This window comes from Galeopterus variegatus, unplaced genomic scaffold, assembly GCF_000696425.1.
Source record: "Galeopterus variegatus unplaced genomic scaffold, G_variegatus-3.0.2 Scaffold481, whole genome shotgun sequence".
Classification (NCBI taxonomy): Eukaryota; Metazoa; Chordata; class Mammalia; order Dermoptera; family Cynocephalidae; genus Galeopterus; species Galeopterus variegatus.
In genome coordinates this window covers 502,747-519,598 of record NW_007726592.1, presented here as the reverse complement: position 1 = coordinate 519,598, position 16,852 = coordinate 502,747, and the positions used below count along the sequence as shown (strand labels likewise).

At 34.9% G+C, this 16,852-nt stretch overlaps 1 protein-coding gene across 3 annotated transcripts in view; it reads left to right on the top strand.

Moving 5' to 3' along the window:
• FAM135A (family with sequence similarity 135, member A) overlaps nucleotides 1–16,852 on the top strand; it is a 110,953-nt gene that overhangs the window by 67,828 nt on the left and 26,273 nt on the right. For 2 of the 3 annotated variants that reach the window (XM_008569230.1, XM_008569229.1), the window contains 4 exons: nucleotides 8,868–8,941; nucleotides 10,355–10,509; nucleotides 11,312–13,082; nucleotides 14,724–14,884. In XM_008569230.1, coding sequence (XP_008567452.1) covers nucleotides 8,868–8,941; nucleotides 10,355–10,509; nucleotides 11,312–13,082; nucleotides 14,724–14,884 — 2,161 coding nt within the window. Of the gene's footprint in view, nucleotides 1–8,867; nucleotides 8,942–10,354; nucleotides 10,510–10,723; nucleotides 13,083–14,723; nucleotides 14,885–16,852 lie in introns of all 3 variants that reach the window. The other variant, XM_008569228.1, reaches the window with a different exon arrangement.

The following is a 16,852-nucleotide window of genomic DNA, read 5'->3' as shown; positions in this document are numbered from 1 at the left end:
TATATATATATATATATATATATATATATATTAGCCTATGTTGTTTTATCTATCAGTAATTCATGTTTTTAAATTGCTGAGTAGTATTCTATTCTGTGGTATACCAGAGTTAGTTCATCTGTTCTGTCGATGTGTTTTCATTTTTCGGTTGTTCTGAATAAAGATGCTATAAATGTTCTTCTACAAATCTTTTTGTAAACTTACGTTTTTATTTCTATTGCATAAATGCATAGGAATGGAATTGCTTGGCTATCAGGTAGATTTATATTTACTTTATAAAAAAAACTCTAATCATTTTTTTCAAAATGGGCATATCGTTTTAATCTCCTACCATCAATGTATGAGAGAGTTCCAGTGGCTCCACATGCTTGCATTATTCGGTGTTGTCAGTCTTTAATTTTAACCACCATGGAGGCTATAAAACAAATTCATTATGATTTTATTTTGCATTTCTCTGGTTTTTGGTTATGAATTCAGTTTTGCTAAGTGTTAAATTAGGTTGTCTTTTTATTACTGACTTACAGGAGTATTTATATACTCTAGTTACAGATTCATGGTCAAATATATTTATTTTTAAAATTCTCCTAGCCTTTGGCTTGTATTTTCATTTTCACAATGGTATGTTTTGATGAGAATATTTGTTTAAGTGTAATTTATCTTTTTCTTTTTTCTTTTGTGCCCTTTCTAAGAAATCTTTGCCTATCCCAAGTTCATGAAAATATCCTCCTGTGTTTCCTTCTGGGAACATTAGAATTACAGCTCTTACATTTAGGTCCACAGTTTATCTTGAATTAATTTTTGAATGTAGTGTAAGGTGTAGAATTCAGGGTTGTTGTTTTTTTTTCCCCATTCAGTTGTTCCAGCATCATTTATTGAAAAGACTTTTCTTTATCTATGAATTGCCTTAGCATCTTTGTTGAAAATGAGTTGACTGCTAAGTGTGGGTTTATTTCTTGGCTTTCTTTCCTGTTCTATTGACCTGTTAGATATGTTAACACCGTGCTAACTTGATTATTGTGATATTATAAGTAAGTCTTGTAGTGCGGTAGTTGTAAATCCTTTTAAGAGATTGTTTTGGCTATTCCAAATCCTTGTATTTCTGTATAAATTTTAAATCAGGTTGTCAATTTTTATTTTTTAAAAAATACTTTTGGGATTTTGGTTTACATTGAGCAGAATCTATATGGAGAATTGCCTCTTTAACCATATTGAGTCAAACATTCTGTGGAAAGATGTAGCTCCTCATTTAGTTAGCTCCCAATTTATTTAGATCTTTAATTTCTCTCAGAAGTATTATTAAGGTTTTCAGTGTCTTAAATTTATTCATAAGCAGTTTATATTATCTGATGCTATTGTAAATGGTCTTTTATTTCATTTTCCAAATAGTTGCTGCTAGGTTATAGAAATACAACTAAGTTTTGCATACTGACCTTATATTTTATGGCCTTGCTGAATTTATTAGGTAGAGTATTATATAAATCTATATTAAGCCAAATTGGTCAATAGGGTCGTTCAGTCTATATTCTGGATTGAGATTTTTTTCCCTCTGTGTTTCAATACTTTAAAAATATCATATCATTATCTTCTTGCCTACATAGTCTCTGTGGAAAAGTCAGTTATTTATATTGTTGTTCCCTTCTGGCTGCTTGTGGTATTTTTCCAGCAGTTTGACTATGATGTGCCTTATTGTAGTTTTATTTGTATCTATCCTGCTTGGGCTGTGTTGAGATTCTTGGGTCTGTACGCTGATAATTACCAATTTGGGAATTTTCAGCCATTACATCTTCAGCTATATTTTCTGCCCTGTTTCTTTTCCTATCCTCTCCCTCTGGTACTCTAATTTTATTTATGCTACACCAGTTGATAGTCTTCTCTTTTAGCAGTTTTTATCTATGCTCTTCAGATCGAATAATTTCTTTTACTCTCTCTTCAAATGTTTCTTTTCCTATCCTCTCCCTCTGGTACTCTAATTTTATTTATGCTACACCAGTTGATAGTCTTGTCTTTTAGCAGTTTTTATCTATGCTCTTCAGATCGAATAATTTCTTTTACTCTCTCTTCAAATTCATTAATTCTTTTCTGTAGTGTCTAATCTGCAATCTCATCTAGTGAAATATCATTTCAGATATTATACTTTTTACTATTAAAATGTCCATTTGGGGGCTGGTCCGTGGCTCACTCGGGAGAGTGCAGTGCCATGGGTGCAGATCCTATACAGGGATGATGGGTGGTTTGCTCACTGGCTGAGCATGGTGCTGACAACATCAAGCCAAGGGTTAAGATCCCCTTACCGGTCATCTTTAAAAAAAAAAAAATTCCATTTGGTTCTCTTTTTTTAAAAAATAGTAAGTCCATTTTGGGCTGAGATTTCCTATCTTTTACTCATTATGACCAGTTTTTTTTTTCTTTTTTTTCCTTTTTGTCTTTTTTCGTGACCAGTAACGGGATCGCAACCCTCAGTGTCGCGCCCATACTGCGACCGGCAATGGGATCACAACCCTCGGTGTTGCGCCCGCACCGCGCTCAGCCAGTGAGCGGACTGGTCTCTATATGGGATCCGAACCCTCGGCGGGAGCGCCGCCGCACTCCCACGCGCCACACTCAACCGAGTGTGCCACCAGGCCAGCCCATGACCAGTTTTTTTAAGACATTGGTCAGTTTAGAATCAGTGCTTGAAAGTACTTGCCAGAACTTCTAGGGTTCAATACAACATGTAAGAGGCTTAGAAGTCATCACTTCCATCCTAACAACAAGAAAACAGCTTAAGAAACTGAAAATCAACAAATCTTCTTAGATCCATTAGAGAATTAAGGTCACAAGCAAACTGCTGTCCCCAAAATTGGAGAGTCATATAGCAAGTTACAAAGGATCCCATTTTAATGGGACAGAAACCCATGAGCAGAAATCACCACTGGAGCCAATACTATGGTAGGAAAATTTAAACTGTATGTGATGAATTTCTGGAGGCTTAGTGTGAACAAACTCAATTTACAAACTCCAGTATAGCAAGTTACAAAGGATCCCATTTTAATGGGACAGAAACCCATGAGCAGAAATCACCACTGGAGCCAATACTATGGTAGGAAAATGTAAACTGTATGTGATGAATTTCTGGAGGCTTAGTGTGAACAAACTCAATTTACAAACTCCAGAGCAGTTGGGGCAATCTTAGGGGATCCCCACCCTTTCATGAGTTTTACCTCTAAAGAGCCCTGCCAGGTTTTTCAGTGAAAGTCATGGAAAATCCCCTCATGCTTCTGGCTGGGGGAGGGGGAATGTAGCCATTTTGAAATACATCCAGAGCTGTATGTTCTTAACAAGACATTCCTCAATGGAAACTATGTTATTAGAGCCTAACCAACTGGAGTTTTACCAGAGCCTAACTGACCTGGGGGAAGAGAAATATCCTATTCCAGCCCCTCTGTAGCCCTCCACATGGGATAAGGAAAACACCCAACTTACCAAACACATTATTACAGAATTGCAAATTAAAGCAGCAAGATACCACTGTACCCCTATAAGAATGGGTACAATCCAAAACACTGACAGTGCCAAAGTTGGCTAAATGTGGAGCAACTGGAACTCTCATTCATTGCTGGTAGGAATGTAAAATGGAATGGCCACTTTGGAAGACAGGAAGTTTCTTACAAAATTAAACATACTCATACTAGACAATCCAGCTATCATGCTCCTTAGTATTTACCCGAATGAGTTGTAAATTTACATCCACACAAAAACTTGTTCCTTAATGTTTTTAGCAGCTTTATTCATAATTGCCAAAACTTGGAAGCTACCAAGATGTTCTTCAATAAGTGATTGGATAAACAAACTGATCTACATTGATATAACACAGTGTTACTCAGTAATAAAAAGAAATGATCAATCAAGCCATGAAAAGACATGGAGGAACCTTGAAAGCATATTGCTAAGTAAAAGCATTGTATGATTCCAATTATATGACATTCTGGAAAAGTAAAAACTATGGAGCCACTAACAAGATCAGTGGTTGCCAGGTAGGTGCTCAGGGAGTTGGAGGGAAAGACAAATAAGTGTAGCACAGGGGATTTTTAGGGCAGTAAAGGCATTCTGTACAATATTGTAATGGTGGATACATGTCATTATACATTTGTCAGAGCCCATAGAACGTACAACACCAGGAGTGAACCTTAATGTAAACCTTGGTCTTAATAATAATATTTCAGTATTGGTTCATCAGTTGTAACAGATGTACCACAGTGATACCAAATAAAACACGGGTGGGGAGGAGGGACTATGCAGGAACTCTCCATACTTTCTGATTAGTTTTTCTGTAAACCTAAAACTGCTCTAAAATTATAAAACCTTTTATTTAAAAAATAAGAATTGCCTGTTAATTCTGATATCTGGATTATCTTGTCTATCTCTATTGACTGCTTTTATGTCTTGATTGTATGTTACATTTACCTAATTCTTTGCATGTCTAGTGCATGTGCATCAATGCTTGAAACAGTTGCTTCATGTATTTTTCTAGTTTTATAGTTGTTTTCAACTAAGGAGGTGAGGGTCTATACCAATTTCTCTATTATGATCTAAGTAGAAGTTAAAATACAAGTTTTTAACCCTGGCTGTACATTAGAATCACCTGGGGAGCTTTTTAAAAATGCCCAGTGCTGAATGAGATCCAGGCCTACGTAGTTTTTTAAAGTTCTCCAAGTGATTAACAGGGTTAGGCTCCTCGCTGAATAACACATTCTGCTAGGAAGAGTAGGAACTTGAATTTGGCCTGCCCTCCCTGGAATCCAGTTGCATCTGCCTGTAGAAGGATCACCTTTTTGAAATTTGCACTTTAAAGCTGCAGTATGGATTAGTAAGACCCTAGATTCTGATGTATAGCCATTACCTTCTAGTAAGGGGACCACTGAGTTAGTGAATTCTTATTAGCTTTTACTTTGATTTTAAGATCATAAAATGGTATTTTCGACAGTATTGGTGTAATTTATGTTCTAGAAGAGGGAAAAAGTTTGAAATAGCTTGTACAAAGGTGCTTCATAAAGTTCATGGAAAAATAGAATTAAAGGATAATACAAATCTTTCCATGAACTTTTTGAAGTGCCCTCATATAGCCATCCTTTCCTACATAAAGAACCTTTTTACAATGAGGTGTTATCTATTCAAAACATTATGAAGTTTGCATTTTTTCAAAAGATATTCATCTCTAAGACCACGTGATCTTTTTTCAGTACAACTATATATATGAATCTTAATATAATAAGATATATTGTCTGAATAAAGTAGAAATACTTTCTGAGAACATATTACTTATTTATAGTGTTTAATTTGATGCTTTTTGTTATATATTTTGCAAGGTTTGGGCAGACTTCCAATTTTACTGAACTTATAAACATAAAATATGTTATAGCTTTTATGTGTATGTATACAAAACATATCTAGCATCTTAAGTAAGACTGTCCATAGGTAAATTTTGTTAAGTTGTGATAGTGTACTTTTTAAGGGGTTAATTCTCAAGTTATTTTAAAAACTTTAAGTGGAAACTTTCTAGTGTGATTCATGGTTCCTACCTTCTCAAGTAGTGTATACTGAACATAATTTAACCCTTTCATAATGATTTACATATCATTATAAATTTCATTTAATGTGCTCAACTTTAATACACTGATTTTCCATGCTATTAAAAACATCAGTATATTGGCTTTTCCATTGAAAGGTCCCAAGTTACACTAATTTTTAATTTCTTTTGTATGCTTTTAAAGGTATGTTCTAGGTTTTTTTTTTAAGGGTCTTTTTTTTTTCAGTGTCAAGTTCACATCATTTCTCGTAACTGCCTATTATCCTCACCTCTATAATTCTTCATTTTCCTTTGTCTAATTTGCTCTTTTAATATGCTATGGAAATCAATTAACTTAAGCCAGTTAGAATGGTATGTAAGTGTAAGCATAAATCAGCATGTAATAAAAGGACTTTCTGGTATTCTGATATGAGTAAAATGCAAGGACTTAAAGAACATTTGTTCAACAAACATTTGTAAAGTGCCTCCTTTTTTCAAGGCAACATAAATATTGTAATCTGTCAGATATAGACCCTGCACTCAAGATTAGAATAATCTTATTAGGATGGACACGTATAAAATTGTATCATAATAAATGCTATACAGACAGTCCCCAGCTTATGATGGTTCAACTTATGGTTTTTCGACTTTATAATGATATGAAAGCATATACATTTAGTAGAAACCGTACTTGGAATTTTGAATTTTGATCTTTTCCTGGGCTAGTGATATGTGGTATGATACTCTCTTGCTGTGCTGGTCAGCAACAGTGAGCCATTCTGTTTTTCACTTTCACTGGAGTATTCAACAAGTTACATGAGATATTCAACACTTTATTGTAAGATAGATTTTGCGTTAGATGATTTTGCCTAACTCTTGACTAATGTAAGTGTTCTGAGCACATTTAAGGTAGGCTAGGCTAAGCTCTGATGTTCATTGGGTAGGTGTGTTAAATGCATTTTTGACTTAAGATATTTTCAGCCTACTATGGGTTTATGGGGATGTGACCCCATCATAAGTCAAGGAGCATCTGTATTAGCAATTATCTGTGTTCACAGATAAAGGAGCATTTAACTCCGTAAAGCATTAATAAATACCCATTTTGAATGTGGGGGTAGAGGTTTCTCCTAGGTCTTTGCTAAATTTTGAAATAGTTAATGTTCCCAAATGAGTGAATTTTTTTTTAAATTAGGGTACATACACAAAACTTTTAATAAACATATAAACCAAAGCAGTAATATATATTTCTCATATCCTAAGTTTAAGTTTGTAACGTTAACATTTTTTTCTGTGTCTTTTGCCTAAAATTAAGCTATATTGCCATCAGGTGGCAGTCTTACTTTAGTTATGGCCACTCAATACAGTTAATAGATATATTCATTATACATTGCCACAGAATGATAATCATGGTGATAGAAAATTTAGAAAGAGAATTTCGTATGGGTCCATAAAGGAAAAGAAAGATTTCTGGTAACTGTGAGCCTTAATGAAGAAGGGAAAAGATAAGTGGTTTGGAGCACAAGATTTGGAGTTTCTCAAAATTTTTATTTGAATCTTAGGTTTATCACTAGCTATTAACCAAGCTTGGTTAACCAAGTTATTAACCTCTTTGTGCCTCAGTTTTCTCACTTATTAAATGAAAATGATATCTACCTCATAGGGTTTTTATATTCTTTAAATCAAAGAATGAAAGTAAAGCTCTTAGTATAGAGCCTAGTAGGTAGTGTACTGTCAGGAAATGATATTTATTTTAGGAATTAGGGTAGGTAGAGAAGGAAAAGCAACTACCCAGTTTTGCAGGCCCAGCTGCAACAGAGAAATCCAGATAACTTGAACATATTTTTCTTCACACTTTATAGCCCCCAGGGTATAGCCTCCATCTCTGATAGGTAGACAGACAGGCAGATATTGTTCCTCCTCTTTCTCACAGTGTTGGAGCCAAAGAAGAGGCGATTGGACAGCATTTGAAAGTGAAGACACAGCTTACATCTTTTTCATCAATGCTTCGCACCTTCTTCCTCTCCCAACTCCCTTGTTGACTTGTTCCTCTGAAGACCCAGGCTCATCTGCTTAGGGAAACAAGTTTAGTACTTTGGAAATTGGTCTGGCCAGATCTTGATGACCAGTAGAATAGATCTCTAATTCATTGTACATTTAAAACCAAAGAACCCTGTATCATGAATGTTAGGTGTGGTATAATTTCAAAATGTAATGTAGTTTCTCCTTACTCCCCATACCTTCCAAACAAGACGTCTTTTCCCTCTCCTGTTGCTTAACATTGCTCCAATAGCTGACAAAAATAAATAATAAAAAATGAAAGGGTCGGGCCGGCCCGGTGGCGCACTGGATAGTGCGCCGCTTGGGAAGCGCGGCGGCGCTCCCGCCCGAGGGTTCAGATCCCACATGCGGGCCGGTTCCCGCTCACTGGCTGAGCAGGGCGCGGGGGTGACACCAAGGGTTGCGATCCCGTTGCCGGTCCCCGGTCCAGTGCGGGGGCAACACTGAGGGTTGCGATCCGTTGCCGGACACGGAAAAAAAAAAAAAAAAAAAAAAAAAAATGAAAGGGTCAAAATGCAAATACAGTGGAAGAAATATTCAGCTAGCTTCAAACAGTATTTACCAAGTATTTGCTTCTGTAACATGCCAAGATACATGTTTTGAGGGATACAAAGGTCATCAAAACATAGTTCCTACTCTAACAAACATTACACTTTAGGAGGGGAGACAATTCCCATATACAATTATTTTAAGGCAAAATGTAGTGAATGCTATAATGGCAATTATAATAGCTCATATATTCCAGATTACAAACTACTATCACATACATTTTCTTTTTGTTCTTCACAATAACTCCATGTGTAGGACAAGTATTAGGTGTAATTTGAAAATGAGTCATCTGAAGCTCAAAGGTTGAATGGCCAAAGTCACAGTGCTAGTCAGTCAGTCAATTCAGCCAGCATATGTTTGGAAGCCTGGCACATAGCATGGTGGAAGCATTAGCAGATTTTGATTTTTCCCATGTGCTGGGCACTATTGTAGGTACTGGGAATGTAGTGGTAACTAAGACAAACAGAATCCCTGCTTTAAGGAGGATAAATGGGACCTAGAATCTAAACCTAAATTTCTCTCTCCAGAATCTCTTTTCTTTCAGGTAGTACAAAAATACAGTGTTTTGGCAACCGAAGAGAGAGAAAGGAAGTTTAATTTTCACAGGGGTGGTTATGAAAGGCTTATTAGAGGCAATTTCTCTCCCTACCATTCTATGCCAGACTGACTTTTTAAATATGTTCTGTTATTCATACTCCCTTTTGGAATTTTGTAGGTACGCAGATTTTCTGAGGCATTCTTTTGTTTTGAACATCCAAGAGAAGCTGCTATTGCATACCAGGAACTTCAGTGAGTAGCATATATCCAAAATTAAAAGGTTTTTGTTTCCTTTTAAATAAGATATCTATCTCAGAATTTATCAGTGACAGAATATACAGTATTTACAATACAAGAAATTAGGAGAATTTGAAGTTCAGAAACCCCCTTTTTAATTAAATTGGATCTTACAAATTATTTAATGAAAGCTCCATACTTTACATAAGGAAGCAGAATGCACTGAACCCCTTCCTTCCCTTATATCAGATCTGCTGTAACCTTAGTAGTCCCATCCAGCTCTGGCTCCAGGCTTCAATTTCGCTATCTTGTTCTATCTTTATTTTCATAGGTCAGACTCTTGTGTATTATTTTTTTATTACAGATTTTCACAGGTGGTCTGACTGGCACTGCCTCATATGTTAATATGAATTATATATAGTTAAAATATCCAGAATAAATGCCTTCCATCTTTCCTACTGAGTATGTTTAGTTCTGGTTTTCTTTGGTTTTAAAGAATATTTGAGGATATTATGCTGAGTAAAGAAGCCAGACACAAAAGAGTGAATATGATTCTATTAGTATGAAGTTCTGGAACAGGAAAAACTAAAATGTAGAAAAGTCAGAATAGTGGTTGTTGTGGCATTGACTTGGGCTGGGGGATTGGGAAGACATGAGAGAACTCTGACTAGATGGAAATGTTCTGCATCATGTATCCATTTGTTAAAATCATACTATTAAGATTTATATATTTCTATCCATATAAATTATAACTCAAAAAAAGTCTGTAAATAGAGTACTGGGGTGGGTGGTGAGTGTTGAGGTATAGTTAAAACAAGAAGGGCAAATATTAATTGTTGAAGCTGGGGGATGGGTACGTGGGTTTTTTAATACTGTTCTGTTTACTTTGATATGTCTGAAATTATCCATAAGAAAGGTTTTTTTGTTTGGTTGGGTTTTTTTAGCTATTTTGTATTAGAAAGTTATGTACCTCATTTTAAATAGCTGTCAATTTTATTTGACATTGTATGTTAAGTAGAGCAGTAGCCATGGAACACATTTTGTTTCTAGCACTATCATCAAATAATTAGTAGGCATTTGGGCTTTTGGTATTCTCTTATATGCTATTTGCAGCAAATTAGGAAGTTCAGACATTAAGCATAGATAATTCACTTTGTAATAACACAAGAAAGTATAGGAGAATATAAATTAAATGATTTATCAACAGACTGTAATTTTATAAATCAGTTTATTCTCAACAAACCATAATTTTCATTTTACCAGTTTTTATCTTTGACCAAGCGCCTCTTTCACAAGGAGGTCGTTCCTTAAGGAAGGGGGTCAGGAATGGTGGGGGGAAGAGAAAAAGATAGGGTCTGTAAAGTAGAGTTGGGTATAATGGGTGTAATTTTTTAAAAATTACAGTCTGACTTAAGAAATATTTTTCAGTGCTCAGAGTCATCTACAGATGTGCACCGCTATCAAAAATACTTCCTTCTGCAGTTCTCTTCCACCCCTACCTATTGAATGTAGTGAATTAGATGGAGATCTCAATTCATTACCTATAATCTTTGAAGATAGGTATTTAGATTCAGTTATGGAAGGTAAGTATAATCTAACTAAAATATATAAGCTATGTGTTTTATTTTCATTATATTCTTCCTAATAAAACCATTCCCTAATGTGGAACAGTTTTTCCCTCTCTAGTTTCATTTATTTTTGACAATATTAGAAAGTTATAGTTAGAAAAAGTAGTCTTAATCATATGAGTTCTCACACTTTGTTTTAAACCTGAATCTTTTTTTCTTTGGATAAAAGACTTAGATGCGCCCTGGATGGGAATTCAGAATCTTCAGAGATCAGAGTCCAGTAGAATGGATAAATATGAAACTGAAGAAAGCTCTGTAGCAGGACTTTCTAGCCCAGAGTTGAAAGTCAGACATGCTGGTGCCTCCAATATTTGGTATACAGAAGGTGAAAAGCAGCTAACAAAATCTCTAAAAGCAAAGAGTGAAGAATCAAATAAATCCAAGGTTAAGGTTACTAAGCTCATGAAAACAATGAAATCTGAGAACACAAAAAAATTAATAAAACAGAACTCTAAGGATTCTGTGATTTTGGTAGGCTACAAATGTTTGAAAAGTACACCATCAAATGATCTCACTAAATGCTTTGAAGGCAATCCTTCACATAGTCAGAAAGAAGGTCTGGATCCCACAATATGTGGATATAATTTTGACCCAAAGACCTACGTCAGACAGACAAGTCAAAAGGAAGCTAGCTATTTACCAACTAATACAGAGAGAACTGATCAGAAGTCTCCAGATATTGAAAATATGCAGCCAGACCAGTTTGATACTTTGAACTCTGGCAGCCTAAATCTTTGTGCAAATTTGTCCATTTCAGGTAAACTTGATATCTCCCAGGACGATAGTGAAATTACGCAAATGGAGCACAATCTGGCATCCAGAAGTTCATCAGATGATTGCCGTGATCATCAAACAACCCCATCTTCAGGAGTTAGAAGAATTGAAGTAAAGCCCAGTAACAAAGATCCGTTCAGTGGAGAGAAAATAACTGTTAAAATAGGACCTTGGACAGAGCTTCAACAAGATGAAATATTTGTGGATAATTCATTACCCAACTTTGATTCCTTAGAATCTAATGGTAAATCTAAATCTGTAGAAATAACACTTGAAAAGGAAGCTTTGCAAGAAGCTAAGTGTCGTTCTATTGGAGAATCATTAGCTAAATTAAGAAGTAATCTACCTGCTGCTTCTACAAAAGAATATCATGTTGTAGTAAGTGGAGATACAATTAAGTTACCAGACATTAATGCTACATATGCCTCATCTAGATTTTCAGATTCTGGTGTTGAAAGTGAACCAAGTTCTTTTGCAACACATCCAAACCCTGATACAGTGTTTGAAACTGTGCAAGGGCAAGGTCCTTACAGTAATGAAAGATTATTTCCTCAGCTTTTGATGAAAACTGATTGTAATGTAAAATTTTCACTAGGAAGTCATTGCACTGAGAGTACAAGTGCTTTAAGTGAAATACAGTCGTCTTTGACATCCATAAACTCTCTCCCTTCTGATGATGAACTGTCACCTGATGAAAGTTCTAAGAAATCTTTTGTACCTGAATGCCATCTTAGCGATAACAAAACTGTATTAAATCTAGTAACAATTGATTTGCCAAAATGTGACAACATTAAAAAATCAAGTGTTATTTTGCAACAGCAGAGTGTTGTATTTTCAGGGCATTTGGACAATGAATCTTTAGCAATACATTCCTTAAATTCAAGCATTAAAGACTGTTTACAATTTGCTTTTTCAGATGAAGATACTTCCAGTGATGTGAAAAGTAGTTGCAGCCCCAAACCTAACTTGGACACTATGTGTAAAGCCTCCCAGAGTGCTGATAAATCTAGTAACTCTGCAGGGATGGCAGTTACATTAAATTCAAAACTGATTTGTTTAGGCACTCCTTGTGTCATTCCAGGTTCCATTTCTACTAATACAGACGTAAGTGAAGATAGAACTGTGAAAAGAAAGAATAGTGATGCGTTAAATCCCAAACAAATATATTCAGAAGTCCCCACAGTTGAAAGTGAAACTTATCTGTGTACAAGTGACCCTTTTTCAGCCAGTGCTGACATGGTAAAGCAAGGGCTTGTGGAAAATTATTTTGGTTCTCAAAGCAGTACGGATGTTTCTGACACATGTGCTGTTAGCTACAACAATTCAGTCAGCCCTCAGAAGGAAACTTCTGAAAAAGAAATTAGTAATCTTAAGCGGGAACAGGGTAAAGAGGAGGAAGAGGAAGAACAGGATCAACAAATGGTTCAAAATGGGTATTATGAAGAAACAGATTATTCAACTTTGGATGGAACAGTAAATGCTCACTATACAAGCAGAGACGCACTAGCAGAAGAAAGACTTACAAAATCTGAAAAAATAAGCAATGAATATCTGAGGGATGGTATAAATATGCCTACTGTTTGTGCTTCTGGTTGTTTATCCTTCCCATCTGCACCACGAGAGTCTCCTTGTAGTGTTAAATATTCTTCTAAAAGTAAAGTTGATGCCATTACAAAGCAGCCAAGCAGCACTTCTTACAACTTGACATCTTCAGTTTCCTGGTATGAAAATTCACCAAAACCTCAAATACAAGCGTAAGTAATGGAGAAGCACAATAGTATGTGCCACTAAGTATATAGAGAGAACATCATGAATAGAGCTGAAGGGTTGAGTGTCTGTTTTGTTCTCCAATTTCTCTAACACAAAAAGTGCTTCTTTGATTAGCTATTTAAAATGGAAAAATGAACACTGTATACCCTTTGACAGATAGACCTGTAGTTCCCGAATGATTGTCCTGTTCTATAGGCTAGATGTTCCTCATATAAATTTACCATTGGTAGTTTTGTGTTAGAGGTATGGAATAACTAAGGTTAAAACCCTTTTTTCTTTAGTACCTCTTTTCTCTCCCATTAACCCCCAGACAAAAGCCAAGTTTTATGAGAACATCTAAGAAAGAAGGATAATATTAGATAAATGAATAACAGGTTAGCAGAAACTTCTTAAACCTATCAGACCCTTATTGCCTCAGCTTAGTCAGTGGTTTTTAAAATTAGTATTTCATGGACCAGTATAATAGCCAGAAAAACTTGGGGATATGACATGGGTTAACTAGCATGCACTGGTTCTCAAAATATTCTACTGCCTCACCCCAGACTAAATCATAATCTCTGGGATGAGAGGTCTGCACATGTGTACAGTGGGTTTTTTAAGTTCCCTGATTATTTGGGTTTATGCATAAAATTAAGATCCATAATGGAAAGAAAAGCTAAAGCTAGTGAAATTGCTGAGGTGACAATGACTGATTAAAAAAATGTAATATGCTGGGAACTTGAGGGTTAGACCACCTTCTGGGTACTTCGTACTGCCTCTGAGTCATCAGAAAGGAATGGTCGATGTGTCTCCACCCAGTGTATCCTACTCAATTTAGTGTTGATCAGCTTTTTGAATTTCACTTTTATCAGTCCAAATGATACAATGTTAGTTAATAATTTTTGATGTTTGCAATCCCCAAATTGGTTAGATTTGTCATCAGTCATTCTAAATAAATATATGCTACCAATTATATTTAGTCATATCCCCCTCTTGGTTCTGTTCCTTCTTATTAGTATTTTTAGAGAAAAATACAAATAACCTAATCTACTAAATGCTACAACTACCATTCTCACTGCTTTGTAGAATAGCAAAGAGGATAAGATTTAATTACAGGATAAACATCAGACCATCGTCTTTCCAGTACCTCTCCCAACTTTCTTTACATACAGCCTTAAACTTTGCAAAAAGTGAAACTCCACTCCTAATATTTTATTGAATTCAAGTTTTTAAAAGAATACTTTTTAAGTGATTTAAGCTTAAAGTGTTCATTGTATTTGATCAGAACATATACTAAAAATAGTAAAGAGAATTACCCTATGACTTATTCATTTAGGTGATCCCACATATTTTCATGAGCTTAAAACCAGATATTGCTGGGTTTTCACCTCTGAAATTCTCTAAATTGAGGAGATTGTCTTTCTGGTTCTATTTTTTTTTTTTTTTCCTTTTTGTCTTTTTTCGTGACCGGCAAGCCAGTGAGCGGCCAGTTTGTATGTGGGATCCGAACCCTCGGCGGGAGCGCCGCCGCACTTCCCAAGCGGCGCACTGCAGCAGTGCGCCACCAGGCCGGCCCCAGTCTTTCTGGTTCTAAAACCTTAATATGATCCTTAGTAAAGAGTATCTTTTGTAATATTTTACTTCAGCTTCCTTCAGGCAAAAGAAGAATTGAGGCAACTGAAACTCCCTGGGTTCATGTACAGTGATGTTCCTCTGCTGGCATCCTCAGTACCTTATTTTAGTGTGGAAGAAGAGGATGGTTCTGAAGATGGAGTACATCTCATTGTCTGTGTGCATGGTTTAGATGGTATGTGACATGTATTGATGTAACTCACAGCAACTCAATATATTTTCTTTTCCTAGTAGATCTCATTTAGTTATTTAATCTTTGAATTGGAAAAAGATTTTTAAATGTAAGATTCAATTAATTGAATCTTAAATACATTTTAAAGTAGAAATATGCTTAATTTTTCTTAGTGTAATATTAGATTTCTAAGTAAATTTTCCGTGGAACTGACACTCATGTATCAACATTTTGTTTACTTTAATTTTGGATTTTTCTGTCTTTTATTGTCCGTTTTGACAGCTGTCACCTCATGGCAATAATTTTGTCTTCATTTGATAGTCTTCATAGTTATCTTTTAGCTTGCTGTTTTAAACCTTATCAACTAGAAAAATCAATGTTCCTAAGAATTAAAGGTTCACTAGTTAATTAAGGTATAAATTAAATTCTAAATACCTGGCTTCAGAGATATGATTTTATATTTTGGTTACATAACAGTTTTTTCCTACATGTAAGAACTGCTAGAAAATGCCAAATATCTTTAGTCTAACAGGATATTACCGTGTTATAATGTGATTCTGTAACAACAAACTAGACTTCATGGATTATAAAAATACTAAACAAAGGTCTGTGCTACTAAAATCTAATGAAATTGGAGATTTTAATACTAACCTTTCCTCCCCCTCCCCAAATAATAAAATTTTCAAAGAATTATTACCAAGAATGACTTCTTGGCCCAGTAGAATCTCTGTCAGATTCTTCTTTGAAATTTTCAAGAAACAGATTATTCCAGAACAATATTTAAAAAGATGGAACACAGACCATTTTATTCCTTAAAATTAGCCTAAGCTTTTTGCCAATTCTGCTAGATATGACACCAACACCTCCCCCCAAAACAGACCAATCTGACATAAATATACTTAATAAAACTCTAGCAGATAGAATCATTATATTAAGTTACTAAAACTAAGTTTAGTTCCTAGAATGCAAAGATAAATATAAAGAAATTTACTAATAAAATATACATCAGCAAATCAAGAAACTATTAATAAAATTCTCAATATTCATTCCCAATTATGACAACTGAGCGCAAAACTTTAAATCTTAAGGGGGCTGGCCAGTTAGCTCAGTTGGTTGGAGCGCAATATTGTACCACAAGGTCACAGGTTCAGGTCCCCATACTGGCCAGCCACCAAAAAAAAAGAAAAATAAATAAAACACTATAAACTTTAAATAGGACTAGTCTAATACATTAATGTGATTAATCATATATATTTCCAGCCCATGGAAAACTCAATAGTGAAACACTAGAGGTGCTACTTGTAAACTCAGGTGTTAAACAATTATCTCTGTTAATGCATTAAATATTGAAATATCTAAAAGGTAAATATTAAAATAAAAATTCAACAGTCAATGTGACATATTATTTTGCTGGTAAACCAAAGGAATCCACTAAAAATCCACTAAAATTTTTAAGATAAAATTATTTTCTTATTTATGTATTTACATCTATTAAAAATTTATAGTTATCTTTTGAGTTAATAATTATTAAAATAAACCACCTTAGATATTTAAATGGATTTTTAATTCTCTCAGTCCATACCAATACAACCAAAAGAAAGTCAACAGGTTAAACATAAATCTAAAATGCATTCAAGATTTGTTAAATGATCAACTAGAGTGGCGATGGTAGCCAACAGTCACTAAAGAGACGTGCTATCAGTTTGGTAAACAAATATCTATAGATGGAAAAGTGAAAGCATCAATGTGACCAAACCTCCTAAGAAACAAACTGTTGAAAAACATTGCCTGGCTAATGGATGTCAACTTTGACATTAAAAATTGAGAACTGTTATCGCAGAGCACATTGTCTACTCATGAATGGCATAAACTTACCTTCAAAAACTATAAAATATATAATGGTGTACTTTGTACCTTTTACTTTTATCTCATTCTTTAAACATCATTTTTCATTTTCTAGGTAACAGTGCA